The sequence below is a fragment of the Phasianus colchicus genome, chromosome 3 (assembly GCF_987193195.1).
Source record: "Phasianus colchicus chromosome 3, bPhaCol1.hap1.1, whole genome shotgun sequence".
In the NCBI taxonomy this organism is placed as follows: Eukaryota; Metazoa; Chordata; class Aves; order Galliformes; family Phasianidae; genus Phasianus; species Phasianus colchicus.
Window position 1 is genome coordinate 36,449,177 of NC_143438.1, and position 26,155 is coordinate 36,475,331.

Genomic DNA, 26,155 nt, shown 5'->3' on the forward strand with positions numbered 1-26,155 from the left:
ACCAGAATTGCAGGATTTTCTGTGAAATTCATGAACATGTATTCTCAAGAGTACTTGTAAAACTAGTCAAGGTTCTTAACCAATAGCCTGTCACTAAGAGTGGAGTTAGCAGTGGAAAAAAGAAAAAAACATTTTTTTCCAAAAGCGTTTCTAATGAAAATGACGACTGAATAAATTCACTGTTCCAGTTAAACATTATTAGAGCTACAGAACACTCACTAAAAACAACATCAAAAAACCCTTCTCCACACTCATCTTCCTCCACGTCAATTCCTAAAGCTTAGGAGAACACAGAATCTTCACAGAGCAGTAATTAAAAGGATCAAGGAGCATGGATCACATCTCTTATCCTAGGTTATGATGTCCTTCATTGACTGCACTTCAGTTACCTTTTTCAGGTCAACATCACCTGAAAAAATACTGTGATAATGCTTTTTTTTTTTTTTTTTTTAACACTACTCTGTAGAATCTGGTTTGATCCATTAAAGAGATTACTGGGTCTACTGTATGTAAAACATCAATGAAAAAAACTGTAAGTTTCAGACGTGTGTTTCAGTATTATGCTAAAAATAGAGAATTACTACATCAAGTCAGAAGTGTGCAAACTATAAAACAAAGCAGTCTCTACTCAGGGCAAATCAATTAACAGCTTTGGTTGTAACACTTGATTTCATGAAGTAGTCAAGTGAAATAATTGCATGAAAAACATTTGAGCAGTTTTCCAAATGCTGTTTAGAAAATTTCCCACACATTTTTGCCTCAGATGCTTAAATAAAATGTAACATGTATTGCAATTTTAAATTAACTCTTACTTTATGGTAAAGGTTCCAGCTCACACGTGGGACAAGTAAGAGTTTTCTAAAATCGGATGGGGTACAGCACCCAAATAGTAAACTCAGGGATGCAAAAAAGCAGCTGCACTGTTTAAAATATATATATGAATCAGTAACAGAATGGACTACTTTATAACCTTGTAACAAAAGGTATTATTAAGATGAAAGCCTGAAACTTCAACAACAGGAAAATATGCATATTTATAGAGCGTACCTTTAGGTGACAGGGAGGTTTTAGATAAATTTAAATGTTTCAGTCCCTTTGGAAGTTTGGCGAACTGGATGCTTAGAGATGATACACCTATTGGGAAGAAAAGAAAAAGTGGAAGTTCTCAGGAAGTCAGTTCAACAACGTGGTCCCAGCTTTTCCAAGCCCCTCCAAGCATCTGATTAGTTTAGAAACTGCGTGAGACACACACACATCTGAGAGAGGGTCAAAGGGAATTTTTTATACATGTCCAACAGTTAGCACGTGGGACATTCTGAAAGATTTATGCTTCAGTCAGAAAATATATATAAAATAAACAAACACCCAACAGCAGCAGTTCACGTGAAACTTCAAAACTTTTGTCTTGAAAGGAAGAGGTACATGGTAGCCAACACTGGCCTCTCTTCCACAACTAAACCCTTCTTTATTAAATAAAAGAATACAGATGTTGTTCAAAAAACACAGATATGCACCAGTGAGCTGAAATATTTCTGTGGAAGAACATCCAATTCACATAAAAAGAAACTACAATACAGGTACAGATTTGCCCTAGAACCCTGAAACCTCCACTGAGTTATAATGGCCACTTATCTCACTTCATTCCAGCAGCCTGTAGGTTAGCAGCTAGTACACAGACTTGGAAATGCTTGAATTGTTTGGGATTCCAAACAGTAAAAATGTATTAGGATACTGACTACCTCAGCACAAATCCAACAAAAGAAAACAATGTTCTTTTCATTTAAGTGCTTTCTCAGTGTATCCAAGTTCCACACTCAATAAATTTAATTCCCCATTTAAGAAAAGGACTGAAATATGATTAAGAGGGCACATCCTAAATAACGATTGAACCAGTTTATGAAATATTTATTATAGGAGTAAATCAACACAGAAAGTCAAATCTTAACCTGAGCATGAAAAATAGTCCTCTATAGGAAATTGCTTAGCGAGAAAAAGGGAGACATGACCAAAGTCTTCTCCTTGCTCCAAAACACAATTAAATAAAAAAGCTGATGTCGTTCTCCACATAAGCAGACACCAAATAGTCCAGTATTATGACACATAGATGTTTGTACTCTTTTTCTATCATGGTTTACTGTCATAAGTAATGGAAGAGCAGCTACATAACAGATGTAAAAGTTGCAGGAATTTTTTTAACCCTTTGTGTAAAAGCCTGTTATATACGCTGGTCAGAGGTGCAACTTCCACACAGCTTAAAACAACATGCTGTATTTTATCTATACTGCCAAAATATTAGATTAATAATGCTTTGCCATCATTTACTGCAAATCATAATGGTAACAACATCTTCAGCCTTCTGCAAGAATGCATCAAGTCCTATCAACTGAATTTTCATTCCTAGATCCACTATTTAAGAACAAAAAACTAAAAACTTTTTAGCTCCTCTGAAGAAGGATCAGCCCTTCATAAGATTGCCTCAATTTAAATTCTGTGCATGACCGTTCATCTTTGTTGAGCTGGCTTAGTCATAATACATACTTTCAAACTCAAGGTAGAATTCTGCTGGCAAAAGTGAAGAAAAATGAGTACAAAGAGAATCACTAAGGACACCATCAGAGTAATTTTTGTTGCAAAGTATTTTGGGTAAGAGGCACAGCAAATAATTTTACCTCTCCATCTTTCCATTTAGCTAACATTTATCACTCCAACCAAACTGAATAATTTAAACATCTTACTAGAACTGGAGAAGAAATACCCACTGAGTTTTAAGATAGGGGAATGAGATGCAGAAAAGCAAAACTACTTTTGATAACTCAGACACTCTCTTTTTTGCTGATCTCAACAGAGCTGAGCTCTAATAGCAGAAGTAAACTTCACTGCATCCAGGCACACAGATTTGATTTTGAGTATTCCCAGACTTGAGCTTATTTGGTTTGCACAATTTTTCAGAAAATAAGAAATGAGATTCTGATGTCAGTAAAGCCAAAAGCAAAGCTTCCACCACTACAGCATGTCTCAATTTTAAAACCAAAATTCATAACAAACTTTCCAAATGTTACACTCACAAACACTGACAGTACCATTAAGAGTTGCCAATCATAAATTAAGAGGCTGATCTCAGAGCAAAATCATAACACTCAAACACTTACTAATATTTCAGCTGAAGCCAGGTCCTGTGTCTCAACTAAAAAGAACACTCTTCTCATGTCACTGGACTACAGAATGCTGCATTAATATACAATGCTTCTACTTTTTGATACTCAATAGTAGACATCAGCTTATTGGTCACAAGGGACAAGGATATGTTCTTTCCCATTATTCACACTGTCCTGTCTTGTTCCCCTTAGACCTGTGTTATAATCTGCTTGCACACTTTGTTCCTGGAGAGGTAATGTGTTAAGAGATTTTTTCCAAAATATGTATGTTAACATGAACCTCCATTATACCAGCTGTTACCCGAGGAAAGTTTGCTGCCTCATCTGTTTAATGAAGTCAAATTTCATTTTCATTCAGTAGATATCAGATCACAGAATAGGTAAAATCCTTCTTTAAAATATTTGCATATTGCAATTATAGTTCATTTATTTTCAAGCACCCATATAACTTAGCTGATTCTCTAACAAAAAGGTCAAACTTTAATTGCATATGATAGAAGACACTGAGATAATGATAAGCCTCTACAAATTTCTCCAATTAGTATCTTCTTCATTTCCTTTGTTTTGATCTTGTATGTAGCTATTCCAAAAGGTCTTCAAAGCATGACTTCACTGCAAAGTTAGTATTCACACCGATATACTTAAAACAGAAAAAAAACGCTTGCATGATTTAAAAAGTTTTTTTTTAAAAGCCTTTTATAAAGCACAATCTAAATACACTTCTTCAAAGGTAGATTCAACAATGTGGCAGCCATTTTTTTTCATCTTATAACTGAAAATTCAGAATAATGCAGCTATCCCTATGGCACACAGTAATAATAATGTTTTACAGCAAAACATTGGCTTTTGCTGAAGAGTTTTCAGGAACCACACAAAGGGTAGTCAGAAGAGTTTAGCAATTCATGTGAACAGTTTAAAATGAACAACTATTCTAAATAAGTTAAAAGTAAAAATGTTTTCAAACTTATTTTGAGCCAAAAGGGAGAGATGCAAAAGAGGAAGAGGAAAAATACTCTTTGCTTCTTTCTCCCCCTTGTTGAAATGGAGTAACCTACAAAATTCTGTATTAACAGCATTTTGAATCAGGTTGTAACTAAAATGAACAGCTTCTCCATTTTGAATCATGTCAGGCAAAAGACAGAAAATCTCCCCCACATAAACCAAATGAAATAAGAAAAGGTTCACTGCATAAAATTCTTATTTTATTTCTAGCCCAACAGCAGCACAAGGTAGTCTGAACCCAAGAACACTGTGTGCTTGGAATGTATTAAATGAATCAAATGGAAATCTCATGTGGGCAGCACTGAAGGGTCAACACCAGACTGAAAGAATGTAACCTTATTTTAAAAATAAATGCTCCAAGTGAAAAGAGAGTAGACGGGAAGGGAATGACTTGACTTGATATGTACTGAAATCACGCCTAGCAGTGCCTAGCTGGAGGAAAGCTAGGCTGTTCAGTTTTATTTTTCATCTTGCAGAGTCAACAATCCTTTGCTACTTAAGGATGCCAGCTATGCCAGTATTACAGAGCATTGTGAAAAACTAGCAACACTACAGACTAGAACAAAGCTGATATAGCAACGGCTTCAAAACCTGATCTAACTATGAGATTATAGCTGAAATAAAATGCAAAACGTCCTGGAAAATACAGTCCAAGCAATAAAGTTGTCTTGCACTTCATCTTATAGTCATTGTATTGCCTTTAAAAATATACACCATTTTCTTTTCTTTCTAGCTCTAAACATTCATTGTGTTCCATCTTCCTTTAAAAGATACCTCAATGAAAGTGTAATGAAATCTAATGAAATCCATGGATGGTTTAAGACATTTAAATACTTCTCCATAAGCTACTGGAAATGTATTAATCAAAAAGAATAGCAATTCTCAGTTGTTTGTTAACAACAGACATTCACAATAGCATTATAGACAGAACAGCATCTTGTTATTTGGGCAAAGCTGAATGGAGCAGAGGTAATCCCCCTAATACATTTGCAGAAAGAGGAAAACATTAACGTTACAGTACCTCGGTCTTCAAGTGGATTGCTAGCAAGGTTGATTGTATGGAGTCCTGAGTTGGGATTATGGGATAGGGCACTGGCTAGTTTCTGTGCAAAATCTCTGCAAGAAAAGAATACAGAGGGAGAGAGAATTCTGTTATCTCCTCTGTCAAAAGCATGTTCAGAGGCTTAAAAGTGTCAAGGGATTACTAGACAGAAATAGCCAACTTATACTATTGATTCTTTGTCTTTAAACAATGCTTATCCGGCTAATTTGCTGTCTTTCAAAGCAGGTTATATTATATTTATTTATTGTGTGATTTAAGATACTGAAGAGCATTCAATCAAAGCTCAAGCTACTTTTGATAAAGATCTAGACATATAAAATATGGGTTAATTTAAAATAATTTAGAACTCAACCACATCTCCTCCTCATCGTGCACAGGTGGGATACATACATGAACTTGCATAGCATTATTTCCCTCACTCACAAAGCTAAATTCTGACACCACTCCCTAACTTGCAGCAAGTTTCCTTAATCACTCAAACAGATGGGCTTTGCAACATATCATAGAATCAACACAGCATTAGTATTGTGATCTTGTAAAATAGCAGGAATAACTCTCTCAAAGAACAGCAGGACACTGAAAAACTGTTCTCTGCTTGCTGCTTTTTACAATGAGAAGCATCAAGGTTGACCACAGTCCCAGAAACGCGAGCTGAGGGAGATGATGGTGTACTGGATTGTATATGCAAATATGGTACGTAGATGGAGAGCATGAACTGCTTGTGTTCCAAATTCACTTGAGAGATAAGGGAATGCTGCCCTCTCTGAGCACATTCTGCTGTCACTGGACAACCACTACACTGAATCATTTTCCACATATCATGTCACACAAACCCATACTTGTACCTGCTGGAAAGCATTTATGTATTAAGAGACTAAATCTATTGTGCAGGTCTGCGAAGCAGACTATGCTTTCAATGGTTTTACTTTATTTAAGTTAGGAAAAGAGGTAGAAATCAAATAATATTCCTTGAGCTTCCTCCCAGCATCCTTCTCTCTCTGCTCCAAAGTACAGTATCTTACCTCCTGGAGGGCAGTGTTAAGAGAACTACTGGATACTGTACTAAAAGAATGGTAATTAACACTGTTCCATTTCCCTGGGACAGATCCTTCCTATCACAAGAGCTGTCAGCCTGTGTGCTGAGAATTACAGTGGAGGTGGCAACATTTTCTGTACTCTGAAAAAGAGCGGAGATCAAATAGGGATAACCCCAATAGCTTTTGGCTATCTGTTGTTGCAAGGTGTACTCAAGCAGAGATGCTCCAGGAAATTTTAGTTCTCCTTTGAAACTCTATACAATATTCTTATACTAAAGAACAAAATATTCTTATCCTATATTCTTACTTTGAACATGAACAGTCAACAACTCTGGACTTAAATTTGTGCCACCTGACAGACCTCCTCCTTTGCTATCTGCTGCTGCTCCTGCAGATGACTACTACTACATCTCCTGTAGGGCATCTGTTTTCCAACATTCTAAATACTGAGGGACATTCAGGCTTGCAAGTAAAACTTTTAAAAGGTCTGATATAACTATATGTATGAGAGAGGACGAATATTTCACCAATGGTAAGAATAGCACAGACCAGGAAATCTCAGACAGAAATTCCTCAAGATCAGTCTAGACAACATATCTGTAATAGAAAAACAGAGGATGTGTGTAGGAAGAACTAATGTGATTACATGCAAGGACCCATTCAGAGCCCATCCAGCAGGGGAAGATGAGCTGCAGAATCTGTCAGAGGCCCTCCTTGTATCATCAGCAGGCATGTCTATTCTCTCTCTGTTATCGCAGCCACTCCCCCTGGGACATGGTGGCAGTGGTTAGTGCAGATGGCAATAGGGACAGTCTGCCTTCCAGATTTCAAAATGTTGAAGCATAATGAACGAATAATTTTCACCAGCTCCTGCAAATAGGTCTTTTCAGACTGGAGACTCCACCTTGCGATTTCACGGAAATTAATCTTCTGATAATTGCATGGTCCTCTATTTCTCTAAAGCAGCAAACAGATAAAATTCTCTTTCCAAACTCATTTGTTCAGATCACCTTAAACTATTCTCCATTCACTGAAATCTGGATATCACCTACCTCAATTAGCATCCTAACACTTATCAAGACATTTATATCCTTTTTTTTTCCCCATCAAAGACGTCCAAAATAATCTAGACTGCATCCTTTAAGTCTGTAAAAGAAATAGCAATGGGCATATAATTTTCAAGAACATCTAAGCTGGCAGAAATCTTATTAACAGGGGGCTTTTTTTGACAGCACACTTTTCCGCAACAGCAAGTCTGCACTTCTCTAGGTCCTGCATCCTTTCTACCGCTTTAACTGTATGATAGCTTGTAGTCCCATCAGCTGGAAGGATAACAGTTTTTTATGGAGCTACATCCCATACCACATAACAGAAATGAATGGCTGGAGGTAGAAAAGAATGGAATTATCTTAAATTGACCCTGCTACAAGAGAAAATACACTCATGCAGCTGCTCAGGTGTCTGGAAGCACTGTTCTTGGTAGCTCTATCTCAACAACCGGTCTGGTGTGTCTCGGTAGCTCTTTCTCAACACTTGTCTGGCAGTCTGTCACAACTCATTAAAAGTGACTGGTCTATAAGCTGTGCAAAGATGCCCAGTAACAATAGGATTTCCTCCTAGCAAGCAGATATGATAACTGACAAAATTGACAAATGTATCCTTGACAAAAACAGACAGTGCTGATCAAAGCAGATGCACACCAGGGCAAAATGCCAAATACCATGCACGTAGATGGAGGCACAAAAACCAAAGTCATAGGTTGATTATCTGTCAAGTCCTATTAAAACTGAAAACAGATCCAACTGTTAGAAGTTAATGTAGACAGTGTACAAAGGTAGTCAATGTATCTTTTAATATTCGTGATTAGCACTGTGTCTCATGGCACAGAGTGCAGGAAAAACAAGATCAAAGTCAGTTGTTTATGGTTGAATAATACTAAAGACATTGTGATAGGGAAGTTTGGGTGTAATTCCAACCTCCACCACAACTTTCCTGAGTCAGTTAGGTAGCTTTCTTTTAAACATATTTCAATGCCAAACCAATTTAAATTAAAAAAAGAAAAAAGAAAAAAGAAAAAGAAAGTAGAGGCAAAAAAAAGCATACCACATAACTTCCCCACACTTTTTTCTCTTATTTTTTTCTTCAATTTAATCCTAAGCTTCTCTGATCTTTCCACTGTTTTATTTATTAGTACAAAAATTCATTAGCGCTAGAGCTTGTCTTGTCCACCTGGTCTTGGATGCTACTTTAACACTATAACAAGCACAGATACTTCATCCAGGCTAGTTTTTAACTTGAATTTGCATCTGTTTGCTTTGAAGAAAAAAAAATACCTAGGCTTAACTCACTGTACTTGCTTTTCTTCCTTCTTCTACTGTACTTTTATTTCTTCTTTAAAAATAAGTTAATAACATAGTAGTATTACTACATTACTACAACACCACAAATGCAATACACAGAAAGAAATAAAAGCCTTCTTGGGAATGAAGCTGTATCTGTTATCCAAGATGGAATAACATGCATTTTAACAAAATCGCCATCACTTTTGTTCATAATTCTATTGGTAACACTACTCGGAGAGGAACTGCGTGAGTTAATTTAGGGTTTATGCACTTATCCAATTCATTCTTCTTCACTTAACCCAATTCTCCAAGCAGAATCTAACAAACACCAGTCTACAAGGATTTTCTGGATTATGAGGAATCTCTGAAAAACTTGATGACAAGCTCGTGACTAGCAACTCATTGAGCATGAGTTTCTCTAACACTGCAGCACAGTGTGCACATCTTTTTTTCTTTTTTTGCTATGAGTAAGCAGTAACTAATGCAATATTTTGAAGATATTACTTACGTTCTAAGCCCAGCATTCTCTAATACCAGTTCTTCCAATCGATTGGACCTACTCACTACTCGCAGAATCTGCTCACAGACATCAGTGGACTGCCACAGAAAAGACAGAACAGTGTTAAAGAACATATGGTTGTTTAGTTATAAGCTATACATCATAACAGGATCCAGGTCATGAACTGCTTCTTCTCATACTTATGTAATAACTAAGAATACTGGGAGCATCCCAGGGAGAGTCAGATGACAACATCTGAAAAACACTTAGAGAAACAAGAGGTAGACTAAAAGCAACCAATTTATGAAACTGGCTACCTAAGGGCAGAATTAGTCTAATGATAGTAGAATACATAAAAACCAAACAGAACAAAAAAAGACCTTATGTGCAGAAAAAACACACAATTTTTAAAGAACTCTTCTTCATATAGATACTAATCCCTCAGAAGAAAACAGCAACTAGTGGAATGAAGAATAAAGCCTGACATAAAATGTCAGCTAAACACAAAGAAAGATGTTATAAGACAAAGAAGAGGAAAAAAAAAATCAAGAGTAAAAGCACTTTAGCTGCAGGTCCAAAAACTGCTCAGGGACTACTGCTTAAGGGTGAGTAAATTTCAGTAGCAGCTCTCCCGGCCTACACAGAATAAATCACATCTCATGACTGTTACTGCTGCTGGATCTTAGAACTTGCAGAGGCATTTGCAAATACTATGAACAAAATGTAACAAAACAGTTTGCTTGCCATGCTTGGGGATAAAACTTCAATGTTTTAAAGGCCATACAGTGAACTTTGTTCACCTTTTATTCTTAGTTTGCTTCTTGATTTGTCTTTTTTTCACAGCATATACCATCCCACATTCATATGAAGTCCAAAGTAGAACTTCAGTCATGATCATGAACTGCTGAAACTATTCTATGTTACCCACTCTAAAAATGACAGTTTGGCATTCACACTTGGGATATCTTTATCTCTAACAGCAGCCTGGCATTTTCTAGTATTCTTTTAAACTAGTTGAAACTCCTAAAAAAGAAAAGAATGCTCTAGCACACATGTGAAAGTCTTATTATCCTTTACACAGTAAAGGTGACAATGCTTTCTAAAGAAGGCCAGTTCAGCCAATTCTCCCCAATTCTATCCTTGCCTTCCATATTTTTGTAATGCAGAATATTATCACAGTGCTACTACAGCACTGCGACTGCAAGTGGAAAGTTTCATGCATGTACTGTAAAAACACTACAGATCACATCTATCAAACACAATGTCAGAGTGGGACTCACCAAGTACAACACATTCAATGGCCTCTGGATACGTCTGACCTCATACTGACCCTGAGCAGAGTCCCTGTGTCATGGATTTACTGTCCAGTGGTTTATATTATCCTGACATTTTTTATTCAAATTTGAATATATGGAAGATTGTTTTATTATTATTGATGCACTTTCAAGACTGATAAGGTTTGTTTTCTGCATTAGAAATCATTAAAAATTCTCCCTAAAGATCATATTACATTAAAACAAAGTGTTAAAACAACAGAGAAAGCATTTCTCAAACCACTAATCTACCAATAACTATTAATTTTCAGGTTTGGTAAAAATATTAAAACATATGAAAATACACTACATTTAGGATTACTGATTTTCTTGGCCTTTTCTTCAGTAGTTCAGCTTCTTTAGATTTGTTCCCTTTTTATTTGCAAAAAGAATGTTGCTGTGAAAGAAGACTGAGTGGGGAACTTATCAATGCTTCTAAATATCTAAAGGCAGGAGTCAAGTGGATGGATGGGGCCAGGCTCTTCTCAGTGGTGCCCAGCAACAGAACAAGGGGCAATTTGCACAAACTGGAACACGGGGAGTTCCATATGATCATGAGGAAAAAAATTCTTTACTGTGAGGGTGGCAGAGCACTGGCACAGGCTGCCCAGCCAGGTTGTGGAGTCTCCATCTCTGGAGATATTCAAAACCTGCCTGGATACCTACCTGTGTGACCTGCTGTAGGGAACCTGCTTTGGCAGGGGGTTGGACTATATGATCTCCAGAGGTCCAACCCTTACGATTCTGTGAATAACATCATTGCAATGTGTCACTACATACTTATTACTTTAAGGGGCTGGTGTCAGACAACCAGGAGAAAATCAAGATGCGATGAAAGTTAAGAGCAAACTTGTTTCATAATGTGAGAAAAAAATAACCGAGTATTTTTCTTGCACCTCCAAAACACAACCAATACTTCTAGCTGCGTTAGAATTTTTCCCATTTAGTCAGCGAGTATTTCTGTGAGCTGGCAACACCCGACAGATTAGTTTTATGGGCCACCATTATAGCCAAATAAACTTTTCCAAATGTATCTGTGTGAAATTTTGGCAAAATTGGCACACAGTAGTGTTTCTATAGCATGAAAAAAACTATCCAACTGTTTATGTTTTCCCCAAATAATTAACAGAAAAACAATTATCAGTTTTTAAATAAGGCTGCCCAGCTTATTTATCCAAAGAGTTCACCTTGAAAAATGCAATAGTATCATCCAAGACACAGCAGAGCCTGGTAAAACTTGGTATACCATTTCAATTTATTACTTACTAATTTCAGATCCTTGGAGGACAGCTTTGTAAACCACTGATTATACTCCAGAGCAGCAACTATTGGTATTAAGTCTCTAGAAAAAGAAAAACACTTTTACACACATTTCATATAACTGTCAGTTTGGTCATTTGAAACAATCTCTGAAGTGCTCTTCTGTATCTAATTTCCTCTGTTTCTGCAATGCTAATTGACTGCTGTCACCATTACAGAAAGCTCTGCATTCTCAAAATAAGAGCACCGTGAGCAGCTGTGTGTCTTGCCTGTATTTTAATAAAAATTTTTGACTGGCCAACTGACATCTATTCTAGCATGAATTTTTAAACCAGAAATTTGTCTGGGCTGCCATTCCTACTTTTTCTTCATCCTGAGACATATATAAGCTTCTTAATCACCTCTAATTATAATTGAGTGTGACGCTAAAAAGCTTTTTGGCAGACTGATGATTTAATATAATCCCATGACTGAATGCTTCTAGAGAACATCTCCTTGTCTCATCTCTATAGTTAAATTCCCCCAGGAAGCGGGAGACCTGCAAAAGGATAATGCAACTTTCAGCACAAACCATACTTAATTGTAAAAGGGATTTCACAAATGAAATTCTAAATTATTCTCATTTTCTTTATTCCAATCCTCTTAATTTGATCTGCTCTCCCTCTGTTGAGCTTCACCAATAACAGATGCTGATAAATGTCATGTCTGCACGCTACCCCCAGCAGAATCATTCATCTAGCACTGGCAGATCAGTTAGTCTCAACAGTTACCTAGAAACCTCTTCAGAATGAAACAAAGAGATGTAGTGTACATGAAATGTATCTGACTAGCAAAAAATAGTTATCTGAGCCTAAGTTCTGTGGGGAAAAAATTAAAAATACTAGGTTTTATAAGCTACTACCAACCGCTAGCACTCCATTCAGGACATCTGCAGATAGGCACGGATCTGCACCAAACATGAAGCACCTTTCTCGCATCTTTTCCTTCTTCCTCATCAAGGTAAATGCCAGACAGGCTGAAGGCTCCACCATCACAACAGTGGAACAGTGCTCTTTATGCTATGATAGGAACCCCTAAAAGGGACAGATAGCACCATTGGTGCTGTTCCTTCAAAGGTAAGGAGCAACAATGAGCAGTGATGACTGGGTGTAGGTGGTTACACTGCCAGGCAGCTGGACAGTTACCCCAGACATCAGCAAGTACCCTGGAGGGGCAGGAGGAGGCTGCAGGCAAAGAGTGCCTGAGGCTGTCCTTTTCTCTCCTCTCCTCCCAAAGCCAGGGATGCAAACAGCTGAAGGACCTGGGGATGTTTAGATTTAGTGGGAAAAGCTGCTGCATTTTCAAGAAGAGACTGCTACAGCAGGATGAGAATTTTTCAAAATAAATCAAGCCTGCTGATTTGCAAATTCTCATCTTTAAATAGTTTAGTCTTCTGCAGTATTCAAGGCCTGTTTGTTCAAACTTCAGAAAACACAGATACTGACATAGCTGTAATACCAACAGCTAAAAAAAAACACATATCACACACCTCCCTCCCCTCCCTTCCACCCCACATGCCTGAAGATAGTGGAACAACAGCCTTATCTGTAATATTCTGTCTGGATACTTTGGCCTATCAAAGAACAACTTCATTTTATGATCCAATTTTACTGAGGAACTATATAGTTTAAAGTTCAGTTTTTCATTTCATTTACATTTTTGAAGGTGCTTCTTACCAAGGATGGTCCTTGTGGCAGTTAGCTCCACTCCTTGTGTTGCTTTGAGCTTGCCAACTTCATTGTACTTCTCATGAAGCTTATCTTTTCCAAATGGTATACTGCTTTTTTCCACTCTATTTCTATTAAATCCTACATATCTTACTAACAATGATCAGAATTATTTTGCAATACAAAAAGAATTATGTTAATGGCCACCTTCAACAGCAGGGCCTTCTCCTAACTTTCCTTCACCAAGTTATGTTAAGTAGCTCACATTTATTTGTTTGCTTGCAAAACTATCATCTAGAACAAAGTAAGGTTTACAGAATGTAAATCTTTGCCATTTTAAAATGAAAACAGATTCTGTTCTTCTGGAATGCAGAAAATCTCTCCAAGCTTTAACAACATTCAAGCTTTGCCAGTGGCTGCACATTTTTTCAACAATTCTGTCCCCCTGCGTATTTAAGATGACAGGAAATCTAAATGGTGCGAATTAAAAAAAAAGAAATCTAACTAATCACACATTTCTGACAATATATTCTCAATGTCTAAATTTTTGAATGCTAAAACATATCCAAGAGAAGAAAATTGTGCTGCAGAGTTAAACAAGCCCTATTTACTTTGAGGGTTGGTTTTTTGTTTTTTGGTTTTTTTTTTTGTTATACAATTATATGGTTCAAAGCACAATATAACTTCAGATAAAACCTCAGAAGTCATGCACCCATGTGGCAAGCCATGTTATGCACTCTCAGTGTCAGACACGCTGGGAATTCAAATTCATCTATAATTCATTCCATCCTATGCTGACCTCTAACAGAAATGCTTTACTAGGAAAAATACAAATTGTTTATTTTTAGCAATGCATAGCTCGTGTATCCAGTTTTCATCCTACCTCACTTCAGAGCTGCTACACAGTGTGAAATACATAATTTCAGTAAACTCAAAAATTATGTGGACAACATATATATGTTCTCAAAGTCCAAAATATGGACATGTTGTTAATTTGAAGCATTCTCACTTTGCTAAGTATCTGACAAAACACTTGCAATACATGGTTGAATTCACTGTGATTTCAGAACCTAATCTGTATTTTTACTGAATAACATATGTTCTTGAGTTCCTACAAAATTTTGTTTTCTGGAAAATTTCAATCTAAAACCTTTTTCTCAGTTCCAGCCTCAATACTAAGAAACTGCCACAACAAGATGGATTTTATTGTGTATATGTGGGTCTAAAATTGTTTTGAATCTTTGGACTTAAATAATCATGCAACACTTAATAAAGATTCTATTAACAACAAATTTATTTTCTTGGTGACCGGAGTTTTGCAAGTCATACCTCAATTAAAACATTCACTGAACCAACAAACTCACAATTCCATTTTCCTAAAGCCAACTCTTTTGAAGCAGCTAAATACTTAAAGCACTTCTTCTATTTTTCATTAAAAATAACTTGTAACTTGTTCAAACTTTTATTTTTTATTGAAGTTGAATAGCTCTAAATCACTTTTTCAAAAATGCCCCATGTTCTTTCAGCTCTTCCAACTTACAATGCATTTAAGTGTTCTTAGTTTCTTACTCCATCATTGCTTGTGATATAGAAACACAGAATGGTTTTGGTTGGAAGGGACCTTAAAGCCCACCTGGCTCCAATCCCTTGCTACAGGCAGGGCTGCCCCCCACCAGCTCAGCTGCCCAAGGCCCCATCCAACCTGGCCTTGAGTGCCTCCAGGAACAAGGCACCACAGCTTCTCTGGGCAGCTCTGCCAATGCCTCACTGCCCTCTGCATGAAAAATTTAATCCTAATATCTAATCTAAACATCTCCTCTTTGATTTAAAACCATTCCCTCCATCCTAACATTATCAAACTGTGTAAAAAGTCGGTCTCCCTCCTATTTATAAACCCCCTTAAGACACTGGAAGGCCACATTGAGGTCTCCCTGGAGCCTTCTCTTCTTCAGACAGAACAGCTCCAAGTCATTCAACCTTTCTTCACAGGAGAGGTGCTCCATCCTCCGACCATCTTTGCATCCCTCTTCTAAACCTGCACCAATAGCTCCACATCTCTCTCATGCTGTGAGCTCCAGCTATCTTCTCTCACCAATCCTTAACTGACCAGTCTTTGGATACAGCTGTCGTGCACTAGTTGCAGCCCTGTAGTTTGCTTGAGTTACCTCTGAATAATCCAATACAGGTAGTAACTTCATCATGGAATTAACTATGGTGATTGTGAAAATCACCACAGAAGCTGAGTAAGTATATGAATATTTGTACTTTTTTTTCCTTTATATTTTTGCAAGTTTTACATACTAGCAATCTTACAACTACAAAGAATGCTGTGCCAAAATACATTTACTTACCTCCAAGTTCAGCCTTTCTGTTATAATATTTTAACAGTATACCTCAGACAGATTCTTAATTCTTCCCTTGGGCCTCTTTGAAGAAACGAACACACTGTCTTATTTACAGTTTCTTTAATTCTTGTATAATGATGGATTTTAATTAAGACTCTTCCGTTTCTCTTACTTAAAAATCTTCAGATTCAGCTTTCTTAGAATCCAGTGTTCTCAGCCAGATAAATCCAGTAAACCAAATACAACACTTAGCTAAGTTTCAGCATCTCACAGTAAAATTACCCTCAATTAGTTCCTTTCTGGAAGTACACATTTTTGATAGCATCTTTTGTTAGTGGAGAAACTACTGGCTGAGATTCAGCTGAATAACTTAAACCTTCTACAGACTTGCTAAAAAAGTAATTTCCTTTAGCATATACACCATGAGAAAGATTCTGTAAAAGCAAAGGCTGCCTAATTTCCTTTTTTGCTTTGCATGCCAGATGTAGTTGCATGTATTCTCTGCTGAATTTGAGCACTTATATCCACCATCACAGGAAAAAAAAAATAATCATAATAACTATCTGCTAACTTTTTGGAGTGCTTCCAATAGCAAGATATATTTATCTCCAAAACAAAATGTGCTCTTCATGGGGCCTTTGTGCAAAAACAGCATCTTTGTTCTGAAAACTATAAGAGCTATAGATGGTCATTTCAGATGTCCAGATATTTAAGGGACAGCTTTTATGGGACTATCCCCCTTCAACAAGGGCAGGCAAAATCTACTGGAAGGACAATTCAAGGGACAAAGAAAGTTTGCTAAGTATTAGCATGATTATTACATATTATTTACCTGTGGTCAAGATGGCTGAAGTCTTGTAAATTCAACTCTCTGGTATCTTGTGTCAGATAAATTGTGTCAACATCCTGTTAAAAATACATAACCAAATACATATTTATCCTATTTTTTCCCCTGAAGTATTATGATTTATCTGCCCCTTCATCAGTCGTACAGTTAGTTGAAATGAGCTGCAGTATAAGACATGTACTTACCCACTGTACTTCTTCTCTATATGGAAATCCAAGCCAATCACACACACAGGCATACATCTGTGAAAAGCCTCCTAGAAACAACACAAGAGAATATTTAACATAATAGTAAAACAACAGACATCTAAAAGCATACTTGAATACTTGAACATATAACCAGCCCTTCAAAACTCACTCTCCTTTTCCCTCAGAAGGGCATCCATTGTGCTGCTGAAAGAAACGAAAAGAAACTGAGACTATCCTATCTTTGTAATACCCATCAGGTTGCAAGAAAGCTTAAAATAGCGCCTTCACCTACCAATCAGAAGTCTACTCCATACTAATTACACCTTAAAACTAATTACACCTTTACAAGCTTCTACCAGAAATAGAATTAGACTTCCTGACACTGCTATTCCAAGCTTTTTATATTTGAGCATTCAAATTCATTCTCACCACAAGGTCCAAGTTCTGCCACTGTCTGACTGTCCCACAGGGCCTGAAGATTAACCAGTCTTTCTGAAGGCTCCATTGTTACTTTTTTCAGAATCCTCCTAAATTCAAAAGGGAAAAAGTATTCATGATTTTAAAAATATTTTAAACCTGTATCACTATATGCACTCAATGACATTCATTTAATATGATTTTAAGTGAGTATACAGGAAGAGTTAGTATCTTTAATACAACTCAATTCTCTGCATAGAAGTCAAACAGATCATGATACAGACTAGCATGAGTAACGTTTATTTTTCCCTTCCTTCCTTCCATTAAATTAACACTGCAACTACTAAAGCAACTAAGCCCAGTGCTGTGACAAGGTCACTCAAGCTAAGTAGGCGCTGGACTCTCAACTATGACAAGGTTGCCAAAATAGGAAGGGATCACAGAACCATAGTACAGCTTGGGTTGGAAGGGACCTCAAAGATCATCTAGTTCCAACCTCCTGTCATGGACAGGGCTGCCGCCCACCAGATCAGGTTGCATGGGGCCCCATCCAACCTGGCCTTGAACCTCCAGGGATGGAGCACCCACAGCTTCTTTGGGCAGTCCATGCCAGCGCCTCACCACCCCCTCAGTAAAAAACTTCACCCTGACATCTCAACTACGTTTCACAGAGACGTGCTAGGAGACATGGCATTACTGACTACATACAAAACTACGGCGTTCTACCCATAAGCTTTTAATCAGTAAAAGCAGTATGCTGCTAAGAGCCACAGAGTCTGCCGAGCAACCACCAGGCTGCACTTGAGATACCTAACTCTAATCTTTGCAATTTGATAGCATTCTTACTCCTCTAGGTAAAGCCACTACCACTTCTTGGTTGAAAGAAAAGAAAATACGTGCTCTTTTGAATTAGAGAACACCCTCCAATTCCAGAATTCCATAAAACAAAGGAAAACAATAAGAGATATTAATAGTAGAAATCTCTTTCTCCATTCTCGCATGTTCTGGTCTTCTATTATCTGCAGAACTCCAGTGCCCTCATTCCAGAAAACTACTCTATCTGAGAGGAGAGCACTCTATACTGCTATACAAAATGCTCCAGCAGCATTCTCTGCAAAGCTGAGAAAAAAGCTCTACAGGGCTTAAGGCCTGCAGGGACTCACACAACTCATACAGCCTCAAGGAAATGTTCACACTGCTTCTTTTGTTTGTATTTCTCACATCATTACTGAGGTTTTACAGCAACTTTGTTCACAAACATTCACTTGTGTGCTTGTTTTCTGAAGGAAGAACTCCACCTCTATTGGGCAGTTAGTAATACTGAAAAAGAGATGATGTGGAAACAAAAACAAATTGCCAGCTGGAGTACATGAACTTAAATTCCCACTATACTTACAGGAAAGCTGAATAATAAAGACACACACCCAAAATGACACATGTAAATTTAGACTGACCTCTTACATCTAATGCCTTTTAAAAAAAGTTTACGCAAAAATAAATGTGTCCCGAAGAACTCTTTTAGGTGGATCATTACCTATTACACTGCTAACAACAGGCAGCTGAAATAGTAGTACAGCTGCATTATCTTGTAGAGAGGGATAAAGGCAAGGATGAAGAGAAGAAAATAAAATGAAAAAAAGACCACTGAGAATTGCAGCAAGATGATAAAATTCAGAGGCAGAGGATAGCACAAAAATACACAATACAATCACACAAACAACAAACAGAAGGTGAAAAAACAAAGCAGAAGGAAGGGGAAGAAACCTAGAAAAGCAGACGTATGATTCAAGGAGGCAATTATTCCACGGAAAGCATATGACAATCCCAGGGCTCAGCACTAAAGAGCAAGACTCCCAGCTGTGTGAAACATTTCAACAATTCAAAAATTCAAAGTAAACAGAATCTTTCCTTCCACAAAAAAAAAAAATAAAAAAAAAAATAAAAAAAAAAATTACAGAACAAAACCTACTGAAGAATACTGAATGTCACTGCTGTTTATGGAGAAAGGAATAAACTGAAACAAAAAGCTTCAAAGTAATCTGTATCTGAGGTTGGAGAGGCAAAATAAGGAAAAACAAAAACCTATGACTCTCAATTACCTGTATTGACTCTTCAAAGCAAAGGCTCTTTTGAACCCATAGGACATGCCCTAGCTGTGGTCTGCACTGATTCATGGTTCTGCCATATCCCTCAGAAGGCCTACATAAAGGCTCAGTGCTTGCCTCCTCAAGGTGTCTCTTTCTGATGTAAGAACAAAAAGCAGTGGCTTGCCACCCTTTGTGTGTACACAAATCTACTCAAGCCACATTTGCCCTACAAGACACTTACACTGGAGAGAGTCCAGGGAATATCTTCCTGAGGCAGGTTCCAATGTGTGCCAGCACCTCATTCACATCCTCAGAGGACGCCATCTTCATGGAGATGCTGCATTTCTCAGTTTCCATAATCAGCTGTAAACAAGAGGGCATGAGGGCAGGGACTGAGCGTCATCTCATTCATATCCATTGAAAAAAGTCAGCATTGTGAATGCCAACTGAATGCTTTGCATGCCAGCAAGGATCTGCTAATCTTTAATACACGATATGACAGTGTTCCTGGTAGAGTTTCTGAAGTTTTTAAACATACCAGAACTGCATTCTCAAACTTTCTTTTCCTAACAGTGCCTTGCTTCCCACGGGAATAAAGGCTTCCAAGGATCATGACCTCAGTTAGCACTTCCAGCACCAAGAACTTTTCACACTATTGTCCTGTTTTGAAACACTTCCCAGAACACCAGGAGAAGTGAGTGCAGCCTGACAGGAAACTATTGAGCAAACAGGGCCTGCTTCATCAAGTAAAAAGTAAGTTTTTAAGGGCTGCAATTCTCTGGAAAAGCTCTCATGCTTTGACCCATGCTATTGAAGAAAACTTTAGGGTAATGCAATGTCTAACTATAAGTGAAGCAGTAACTGAGCTAACGTAACCACTCACTGTCTGGGGAATACGTGCTTCAACTAGTGGAGAAATAAAGCCACCTACTACCAGTCTTTGCTATATCTGAGTGTTCAGAATCACACTGGATTACTGTATGAATGACTCATCAAATGTGCTGCTGCTCTTGGCTGCATCACAGGAAGCCATGAAATACTTCTGTCTTCTCCAAAAAGTCTGTGTCAATTTTATTTTTTTAGATTAGATACAGCATAAACAGAGTAAGAAGCCTGCTCCTTACACTATCATTGTCTCAATACGCTTCTGTCTTCATTTTAGAGGGGACTCCATGCAATATATAAGAGAAATTAATTTTTTTATTGAAAATAGTTCCTGGAGTTCTCTCTTCCAGTTCCCAGCTCACGTCTACAGCTGTCATCAGGAAAACTCCAGAAGAGGCTGCATTATCCCAGAAGCACACATAATCTTCACATCTTTTGGCACTAATGCAAATTCTTTCAGAGAGTTGCTGTCATTCACTGAAGATGCACCAGTGGACAAAGTCCATATGTGTTCCCTTACCACCAGTACTGCCACATCATTTCCTCTATCACTCTGCCCAGTGTTATATTAGAGTTGGAAGTACTTCATGGCTTTCTGGGAGATGCCTAGCATGAGAATAAAACCTTCAGACACTGGGAAGATAACATGATGTTTGCAGGAAAGTAACACCACCATTCGCGCCGCAAGCAACAATCACAGATTTCACCTGCCTTCAGTTATAAGTTGTGTTATAATACAAGTGGATGTAAACATGCAAAACCTTACAAAATGTTTTAGGAAAACTGTATGCAAAATGAGGCTGCTGAGAATCAGAACCTTTTCTCATAGAACCTGCTACAGCGATTGACCAATAACAATTATCTTTGGCTACCAATAGCCTTTTATTTGAAATAAATAAAGCCACAAAACCATACAAAGAGTTTACTGAATGTCTCCCATTTAGAAAAGTAAACCTCTTGACTATTTTCCCCTTTAAAGAAAGCTTCAAAAGCCAGGTTGAAAATATAATGTTATATACAAAGACAGCTTTTCAGAGTTCAAATACAGTGCTAGATGTTCCTACGTTTTAAACTCTTTAAAAGCCAAATATACCTGAAACACACACAGTCTTTAATACAATTGGACTGTCAAATCTCATCAACGTGTTAATCTTATGAATGAATGACATATTAAAGGCATTGTTCTTTCCATTATCTTCTCTTTGACATTCACTTTTTTGGGGGGCACATAACCAGCTGTCAAATATATTTTGAGTTATATACAGAATAATACATAGACTAGGCATCAAGAGTAGTTTCTGTCTGCATTGTAAGCAGTAGCTTTCGGTTTCATCAGAAAGGTGTATACCACAAAAGCCATTCAAGCTCGCACAGTGATGATTACAATACCAGCCGCCACTTGATCTATCATTTCTGAGAAAAAACACACATGAGAAAATTTGAAACTTGTTCTGCTCCAACTGAGCTATGAAAAAGCAGTATTTCTTACCCTACCTGCACAACAGATTCTGAAAATGGACTCTAAATTCTTATCACTGTTGACAGACTTTACAATCGGCATGAACCTAAGAATTCAAATGTGCGGTGTGCTCAGCAGATGGAGACACCTACGCAATAGAGTACAACCTCCTTGGCTGGAACAGATTTAGCACTGAGTACACAAGTACCTTTTAATCTGTAATACTGCCGGTGGTACCACGTATCAGTGTGTCACAACTTGATTTCTGAAAGCACTCACCTGACCTGGCTTACAGGAAGTTACTCCTTGGATTTCCAAGTAGCTGAAAGTTAGTTCTAACTGCAGTGAAAAAAGAAAATGCCACATAAGTACAAACATCATCTTGTATAAAAAGCACTAATACTTTCAAATGAGATTAAAAAAAAACACGTTGAGCAGGGCTACCATTGTTCTACATTGTTTTCTGTAATTGACATGCAGTATTTGTTAATACTTGCTGACATTTTGCACTCAGAGGACATGTTTGCTTGTTATAGCTTCAGCTATTAGAGGTTAAAGGGATATCATATTGGACATTTACTGCAAGCACACAAACTTCTAACAAATTTTCTGACAAAAAAAATTATTATAAAAAGCAACACTGTTTATATAATATCCTACTGAATAATTCTTGTGACTGAATAATCATTCACTAAAATACTTACAGCATCATATATTTTCTTTCATTAGTTACACTGATGACAGGTATGATTTTTTTTCTGCAGAGAAGCTAAAGGGACACATGCATATACTATATATACATATATTTATATATACATTATGCTCAAGATCACTGTAGAGCATCTAGAAATTTGACAGGAAACAATACATCGTTTTTTCCTGACTGAGTTATCCAGAGAGCAGACAGGATATGCAAGAAGGGTAAAGGTATTTAATCCAAATGGACCTTGGAAGAGGTAGAGGCAGGAATGCCCCTGCCCTGAGGGCAAATCTAAGGCTATAGGGATTTTGCCAAGACTTGATTTCACAACCACATGGATAAAAATATCTTGGCAGCTCAGACACACAGAAAGCAATAAACCACTTTGACTGAATCAAAACTATAGGGTAAGACATCAGCACGGTCATTTCCTTTTATTAGTCATTAAAACCATTGTAACTGCACAGCTTGTTTTAACTGTGTACATTAAGTCCCCTGTAATTCATGTTATCCTAGTTTAACAGTCAGGGTACTTTTGGGCTAACTGACAAACACTATGCTATAAAGGCACTTTTTCTCCTATGCTAATTAAATGGAACAATTAAACATATCAGAGTATTTGACACTTATTTACCCAAGTCACAACAAAATGCTAAGAAAAGGTCTCTGTGACTGAAATCCTTCATAATTTGCAAATTATTTAAGTGCCAAATTTAAGGTTCTGCTTTTGCCAATATGCAAACCTACGCATACACACACACAGTCAAAAATACGCTTCTGCTCCTGAGAACAGCTTACACAGATCTCCACTCACAAATTAATTCTGCAAAAGTCTTGACTAGAATTAGCGAATGCCAGATAGTGTGGTCATCATACAATAACTACAGTCCTTGTTTTACAGCAAAACCACAGAATACATTCTACACAATATCTATCTGAAATTATGAAATACTTCTTTTTATAGATTTTTAAAATGCATAACCTTACTTATTATCTAAAATTCTATCTTAAAAATCCTTTTAAGAGTCTGAATGTGGCTCACTTAGGGAACCTGTAGTTAAATAAAGGCTAATTTCACAGTTTTGAGTTTTTTCAATCAAAACTTATTGAAAGCTAGCACTAGAAGTACACTTAAGAAATACTGTGGGCCTACGACACATCCAACTTTTATTAATGTTGCAACTATATTTCATATAGACTGTAGCAAGAATTAGTAGGCATTAAGTGTTGCTCTTCCTTTCCTATTAATCCATCTAGATTACTGGAAATGAACCAACTGGGCCACAGCACAAAGCACAGTAATATCCGTGCTCTAAGGATATTCATTTAAGTGGATATTACACTTAGTCAGCCTTCATTCCCTTAAGCTTCCATCCTTGCTTAGTAGATTAAACAGGGCTTACCAGCAGTGTTTAAGAAAAGGTGAAGCTCGCAATCACATTTAGCAGCACGTCACTCAATATCAACCATCTCTGAGTACACTCAGCCATGCAGCAATGTTTTGGAGTAATAACAAGGTGTCTTTGCTGCGTATTCTCAGGTGTCTTGCTAGGAGTGGCTGTGTGCTAGTTGTGAGGAAGCTCTCAGGTTCAGAAAGCTGACGAGCAGCTTCTGAAAATATGACAGACCTCAGAAAATTCAGCGAGTTCTGTTAGTTCTCCTACAAAAGCATTTTCATACAGTCACTCTGGGCCCATCAGGTCCCAGTCCCTCTCCATCAGGGCCAAGCAGAGCAGGGTGCCCAAGCCCATGGCCAAGCAGCATCTGGAGATGTCTGAGGAGGAGACTCCACAGCCTTTGGGCAGCCTGTGCCAGTGCTTGCTCATCCTCACAGTACAGTTGTGCTGCCTGATGTCTAGACAGAACCTCCTGTCTTCCAGTTTGCACCATTTAGTTTCAACCACCCTAATTACTGTTGATATATACGAAATTTAGTTTTGACACAGATCATGAGCAGTTTCTTCTTTCTTCTACTTATTACCACGAAAGTCACAATTTTACAAATACAGCGTGTGTATTTTAGATTTTCATGAAAACATAATTGAGATCTTCAACTAAGTAATTTAAAAAAAGAAAAATTAAAAAAGGTGCCTGTAATTCTGCAATTACAGACTGAGCCTTCACAGGCTTTCTCACAAATTATGATAGCTTTGTTATGGGTTATTTAATAGTCACCAACAACCCTGCTCCTCCATACTGCCATGGCACTGACACGTGAATTGTTCATCGTAGCCCTGTTGCCATGCCACCAGTCACCAAGCTCTGTCTGAAAACCAGGCCATAAATCACTGCAATCCAAAACCCAAGAGACAACTGAAGACACCTATGCTGCAGGGATGGGGTGATCAACTGAGGGAAATAAATTTCAGCAGGCTTTCACACCTGATCTGTTCCTTAAACTATAAACAAGGACTGGTCACATTTACCAGTGACCATAACTGAAAATCTTATAATAGTATTTACATTTATTGATTCAACTTTTTTTTCTATTAAGCATACCGACATACACACATACTGACACACACACACACATGCAAATACACAAATACAGATCTGCATACGTATGTAATATACAACAAAGTAGAATACATGTCAAATTGATATTCACTGATTTCAAATGGGACAAGAGATGATCTTCCAAGTAAGCCATTTTAATTCACATGGAAATAAGCTTTCTCTGCTACAATCATTGCAATTTTTTCCAGGAATAATAATAATTTGGTATCTTTGGTGAGGCAGGTTGTCAAGATGCTTTCCAAACTGAACTGTAACCCCCACAAAAAATAATTGGAAAACAGTGGAATTGAATAAGACATTATAATTTCTGTCTCCACATCAACTATATTCCTATTTGAGACTAAAAACTCTACAGGACATACTGTCAGTTAACTTCTTCAGACATAAACTGTCCCACTATAAAGGACATAGGGCTCATATTGCAGTTCTTCAAGTTTATATTTCCAGCTTAATTCTCTATTCACCTGCATTTCTACAAGTTAAAATTCTTCTGACAAAGTTTATGTAAAGTGCAGAACTCACTTAGGACAGATACCAATGGAAGCATCATTTTAAGAAACTTAACACTATGTAGCATGTCATTCATTATGACATTTTCAAACAGATGTACAAGTGTAACTAAAATGTGCTAAATTTATGCAACTCACGTTTATATCTAAAATACAGAATAGTTGTAGAAACATAGTAGCTTTACCTTGGTGGGAATGCGAGATGTTAAAAGAAATGCCCGACATGATGCCAGCACCTGTGAAAAGAAAAAAAATTTGAGAAGTATTTATCAGGAATACTATGAAATATCTCTTCAACAAAAATCCTGAAACCAGAGTGAAAAAGTCTTCAGTAGTGAGCTTGACAATTCCCTTTGCTGTCATATATTGAAGGCAGCAAAACTGATCCAGTACAGCAGGGCGAATAAACTGCTGCAATCTGGTCATCTGTAAACTACTTAGTGTGGCATCGAAGTGGAAGAAATTTATTTCATCAGTCTCTTGAGAACATCTAGTAGCAATCCTAGTGATATTTTAAAAAGAAGCGAGGATGAAAAGTCCTAATGGGAACACATCATGTACTTAAACATAACTAAAATATGCAATATAAGCTTGATATTATTAGTCATATAAGAGACGACAAGTAAACAATTTCTTTAGATACACATGATATGTTTCTAGAGTAACAATGCAAAGATTTTGCAGTGACACCAAACGCTTTTCTTCTCTGGCAAGGACAACGGGAAAACGTGATTAGATTAGTGAGAACAGTGAGTCCAGGGAGAAAGCACAATGGTACTGAAAGATTTTGAATGTTCTTGCCAAATCAAATGCAACGATATATA

At 37.3% G+C, this 26,155-nt stretch overlaps 1 protein-coding gene across 3 annotated transcripts in view; it reads right to left on the bottom strand.

Moving 5' to 3' along the window:
* Window positions 1-26,155, bottom strand: part of CARMIL1 (capping protein regulator and myosin 1 linker 1) — a 173,359-nt gene that overhangs the window by 77,740 nt on the left and 69,464 nt on the right. For all 3 annotated transcript variants that reach the window (XM_090137292.1, XM_090137293.1, XM_031589066.2), the window contains 10 exons: window positions 25,517-25,567; window positions 21,885-21,944; window positions 19,503-19,624; window positions 17,187-17,284; window positions 16,755-16,825; window positions 16,555-16,628; window positions 11,678-11,753; window positions 9,108-9,196; window positions 5,179-5,273; window positions 1,048-1,134 (listed from right to left, as the gene is read on the bottom strand). In XM_090137292.1, the coding sequence (XP_089993418.1) occupies window positions 1,048-1,134; window positions 5,179-5,273; window positions 9,108-9,196; window positions 11,678-11,753; window positions 16,555-16,628; window positions 16,755-16,825; window positions 17,187-17,284; window positions 19,503-19,624; window positions 21,885-21,944; window positions 25,517-25,567 (823 nt within the window). The remainder of the gene's footprint in view (window positions 1-1,047; window positions 1,135-5,178; window positions 5,274-9,107; window positions 9,197-11,677; window positions 11,754-16,554; window positions 16,629-16,754; window positions 16,826-17,186; window positions 17,285-19,502; window positions 19,625-21,884; window positions 21,945-25,516; window positions 25,568-26,155) is intronic.